General features: G+C 45.8%; 1 protein-coding gene across 1 annotated transcript; it reads left to right on the top strand.

Annotated features, from left to right (window-relative positions):
- The first annotated feature begins 254 nt into the window (after positions 1-254).
- Positions 255-1,473, top strand: LOC120836123. Its single transcript, XM_040205438.1, has 3 exons — positions 255-370; positions 543-1,155; positions 1,450-1,473. The coding sequence occupies exons 1-3, from the start codon at positions 255-257 to the stop codon at positions 1,471-1,473; spliced, it is 753 nt and encodes a 250-aa protein (XP_040061372.1).
- The last annotated feature ends 3,187 nt before the right edge of the window (positions 1,474-4,660 follow it).

The following is a 4,660-nucleotide window of genomic DNA, read 5'->3' as shown; positions in this document are numbered from 1 at the left end:
TGTCCGGCGTGTATCCTTGGTCGGCGGGACATCCACGAGTGCGCCCTGAGCGCCGAGGGAGCTCCCGCTCCTGAAGAGCCACTGCGCTTGTCTCGTTGGCTCTGTGTTGTTTCTCGTTTTACATGTGTATTTGTTTTATACATACCACATTTGCTTCTGAGAACGCGCGTATCAAGCAAACACAAAAGCGCTCGACAGAAAGAAAGTCAGGACGAAACCATTTGCATAATGCACGGCTCTTGGGTAAAACCAAGATGGTGGCGAGGAAAGGGGGTCGTTGCTCCACGGTCTATCGTCACTTCTGTGACAATTTGAACAAAAAGCCGTTCAGTTACTCGACTCTCACGACCCGAGTTCAGGCGAGACCAAGGTATGTTGCCCTTAAACATAGTATTCGGTCCTTGGTATGGAATCTCCTAAATTACGCGATTACATGGTAAACCGTAACCGTGTTGTTTTGTATATAAAACATGTTTAATTACATATGCAAAAAGAGCTACGCGTTTTTCACGCAGTGCTGTTAACCCATGTACGACTGATAGACGTGCCAGCATGTATGCCGTTCAACATGCTGGAAACTTTAGAAACTGGCCTCCCAAAGTTAAGGAGACATTATATTTGTCAAATATAAGGCCCATTCTTGAGTACGCTTGTGTACTCTGGGACCCCCAGGCATATTATCTTCGTGACGACCTTGAAAGGGCTCAAAACAGAGCAGCGAGTTTTGTGACCGGAAATTATGTTTATACTGTAAGGTCGAGTATCCTAAAAGACTGTCTTGGTTGGCAGCCGCTAAAATGTCGAAGATTCGCTTTATCTTTCAAACTCTTTCATAACATTTATAATAACAAAACGGGCATCAACAGGGGATTGTTTCTTCAGCTACCTCACCTCATATCACGCACGTTAGATCATCAGAATAAGGTTTACGAATATTCGTGCCGCACTAATATCTTTAAACATTCTTTTTTTCCTCTTACCACTCATCAATGGAACTGTCTACTTGAGTCGCTTGTCATAATATCATCTAACATTGTGTTTTATTCAAGACTTATTGAAGATTGCTTGTACCTTATCTCCTGCAGATTTGTCAAATGTGTTAATAATTGTATAAAGCTTTCTATTGTTATTGTTCTTGCCACTAGAGAACTTTATGTAAGAAAACCAGAGTTTGTTTATTGTTTGTCTATCGCTGTATGCCCCCCCCCCCTCTTTTCTGTAGCGCCTTTGGGCGCTGAAAGGTGTATTGAATGAATAAATGAACCAATAAACATTGCTTGAAGAGACCTTAAATTGATACTATGTTCAAATTTGATCAAAAAGCTGACACGAATGAGTAGGAAATCATGAACGTGATTCCTAGTGTGTTATTTTGATAATAACACTAATATCGTTTTGCTTTGTTTTGTAAAGCTCTCGTACGTTTGAGTGTGATTCTCCTGGTTCCAGACAATGCCCGACGCGTCACACTGAAGTGCTTCTCACGGAATCATCTTGAATACTGTGTCACAAGTTGGCTTGAAAACAGATTCGTCGCTGAATATTGTGATTTACATTCGTATTCGACTTTAGCGGTGGCGTGAATTGAGAATACAGCTGGTGCTATACGCGTCGGCAGCCCCGGGGCGGATTGCGTCTGAATGAGGGTTTATCTGCCGGCGGCTAAAATTCCCACAAAAGGTATTTCCTAGTCACTGCGAAGTTTTTTTTAGAACAACCATACATACAAAAAAAAGTCTCTAAGAAACACTTTGCGTCAAGTATTTTCTGCTACATAGACAAAACTAGCGTAGCTTCCACAGTGCTGTAACTCAGCACTGCTACGAAAGCACGTGGCTTTGTCCTGCGTCTCCTTCGTGCGAGACTCCAAACGATGCGACGCGCTCCCACAAGTAGCTTCGATAGCGTAAAGGCTGAACACCATAGAGCGAAAAAAGATACGCATTTTGTCCGGCGGCTTTCGCTTTGTTCGTGGAATCAAAACAGTGGCTACTGCGCCGCGAGCAAAAGCGAACTTGCCGCTGGGCGAAATTCGTCAATTTTTCGTCGCATTCTGGCTCCATAGAGCCTTTAGGGCATTGTGAAAGCTGCTCCAGCCTTGACTTTGCAGCACAAAATGGTTGAAGCCTAGACAGGCCAATGGGCTGCCGTAAGTCCGTCCCGGTTTCGATCGTTCAAGTTCTCCTTTTCGCGCAGAAGGAGGGGGAACAGATTTGAAATATATGTGAAATTAACCCCATTCATTCACTTTAGGAATGGCATGTAAAGCAATGTCTGTGGACGATCGTGTTAAGCGAGAATTGAATACAAGAACAGGCAAGGCTTACGTCTGTTGAGCGAGATCGTTTGGAACTTGGCTGGAACGCTAGATACTTTCTGTCTGCTGAGTCAGTCACGAGATCAGAAAATCATTCTTGCGATCGTTTTAACAAACCTCAGGTGTACGGCTGTGAGAAAAGCCGGTGGCACTAGCCCAAGTAAAGAAACCTGGCAGCTTGTTGTCGCTATGCCCCGTTCACACTTAGAGCCAAGTTCCACTAGAGCGACCAACGGAAAGAACCTCCAGCAACCAACGAGAACGAGCAACAAACGACACCGACAGACTGCCTGTTTGTCGTAGTCTTCGGTCCCACCTAACGCCCATGACGCCAAAAGTACAGACACGGCACCTTTTCCACCAGTGGGACTCAAGTTGGCGACAATACGCAGCGAAATACACCGATAAACCGAGTCGGGCGACGCGGTTGCCCCGTTTTGCAAGATTGGCTAGACTCCCGCCGACAAATAAGGCGAAAGTTAGGTAAATCAATTTTCGGCACGCACCGCGTGCCAAAAACGTGCCGTTCGTATGTGGTGTTCTTCCAGAACACCTCTGATTGGATACATTTCGCATTGTTTCTTTAATGATAGAAACCCCCGATAGAGCATGAGCCTAGCACACTTGATCCGTGGTTGGAGTCCCGGCTGCCCCGAATATGCTTTTTCGGCAGGTTCATAATTCAAATTAGATTTTCTTTGATTCAATTTAATTAGAGCGGTTAGCCATTTTTGTCCATCGAGTAGTTTTGTAAGCTTCACAAGTTTCAAATAAACATCTCTTTCAATATTTATCTCCGTTTTTATTTCAGTAATACCCAACATGAATACTGACCCCATATAAACCACAATAATTCTTTGTGTTCCAGGGTTTCGTTCATGATGAGCGTCCCTGGCCGCCATGCTCCTCGAGTAGAACGAGTGCGGCCAGAGTGGGCTTGTCTTTCGCGAACAGTCGCCAAAGCAGCGGCAAGGCGGACGACGGCAAGCGAGCTGAAATGGCTGTAGCAGACGTATGCTAACAAAGCAAATAACGCGGAGCGCGAGAAGGCGCACGGGCCAAAGCGCTGTGGCTAGGTGGCGTAAGCTACCGCTCGATCCAAAGGGCTCAGCCGGATTCATCCATCATTTATCCATCCATGTGGCCCGGGTAAGAGTCCTCTTTTCGAGCGCAGACCTTAGGCGCCCGTTCTCAGGTTGAGCAACGTCCGTGTCGGCGTCGTCGTCGGCGTAAACTCTCGAATTGCATTATAAGACGTCACAATTTTCCCGCTAAATTTAGCGGGCAATGAATTGGTGTCGAGGTTATGTGACTTCATTTTCTCTGTTAAATTTTGCGGGGACACTGAATTGGTTTTGAGGTCAAGTGGCGTCAATTTTCCAGCTAAACTTAGCGGGGAAACTGTGGGAAGAGGAGAAAGTATAGAGGAGGGGGAAGGAAGGGTACGAAGGAGGAAGGGAGAAGGATGAGGATGATGAAAGGAGGAAGAGGAGGAGGGGAGAGGAGAAGAGAAGGGCGGTAGTAAGAGAGAAGGCGAGAAGAAAAGGAGTCAAAGGGGAGGGTACGGAGGAGGAGCATACACTCCCCTCTGCACCCTCCCTTCCTCCTCCTGAAGAGCTGCGCTCTAATTTCGCATTACAGAGATTTGTAAATCTCTTTCATTTAAAACTGGAGCTCTTAGGCGCCCGTTTTCGTGTTTCGTGGTTTCGGCGTCGGCGTAACCGCGCCAAATTTAGTTACAGATATGACATCAAGTGGCCTATACACCAATTCAATTCCTCGCTAAGTTTAGCAGGGTAATTCAGTTTCTCCGCTGGATTTAGACGACAAATAAACTTTCTCCACTAGATATAGCGGGAAAATTCAGTCACGTGACTTCAACACGAATTCAATTCCCCGTTAAATTTAGCGGGGAATTCCACAAGTGTTAGGTCACGTGACGCCATTTTTCCCGCTAAATCTAGCGAAGAAGCTGAATTTGTTCATAGGTGACGTGATACCAAGTCATGTGACGTCATTTTCCTCGCTAGATTTAGAAGGGGAACTGAATTGGAGGAGGAGTGGATGGAGTAGGAGGGGAGTTCAAGGGGAGGAGAAGAAGGTACGGAGGAGAAGGAGCCTCCCCTCCCTGCGCTCTAATTTTGCGTTACAGAGATTTGTAAATGTATATTTTTTTTCATAGGGGAATCGGCGTCCCGTGATTGTAATTTTTTGAATTTATAGGATGATTGGGGCCCGTAGAATCAGTTATGATCAAGTAAACACGATCGCAGAATACTCTTTAGTGCCCCTTCAAGAAATATCAGAGAAGAGGCGGAGTAAGGCTGTGGAGAAAGCAGCGGA

Source organism: Ixodes scapularis, unplaced genomic scaffold (assembly GCF_016920785.2).
Source record: "Ixodes scapularis isolate PalLabHiFi unplaced genomic scaffold, ASM1692078v2 PGA_scaffold0__279_contigs__length_252992795, whole genome shotgun sequence".
Lineage (NCBI taxonomy): Eukaryota > Metazoa > Arthropoda > Arachnida > Ixodida > Ixodidae > Ixodes > Ixodes scapularis.
Note: the sequence above shows the minus strand (reverse complement) of the source record. Positions and strands in the feature narration are given on the sequence as shown.

What these genes read in the sequence shown, in the direction of transcription:
- LOC120836123 (XM_040205438.1), top strand. Translation starts at nt 255, where the DNA reads ATGGTGGCGAGGAAAGGGGGTCGTTGCTCCACGGTCTATCGTCACTTC. An exon ending in CGAGTTCAGGCGAGACCAAG is followed by an intron (nt 371 to 542) that starts GTATGTTGCCCT and finishes TACGACTGATAG; the next exon opens with ACGTGCCAGCATGTATGCCG. An exon ending in TTGCCACTAGAGAACTTTAT is followed by an intron (nt 1,156 to 1,449) that starts GTAAGAAAACCA and finishes TCCTGGTTCCAG; the next exon opens with ACAATGCCCGACGCGTCACA.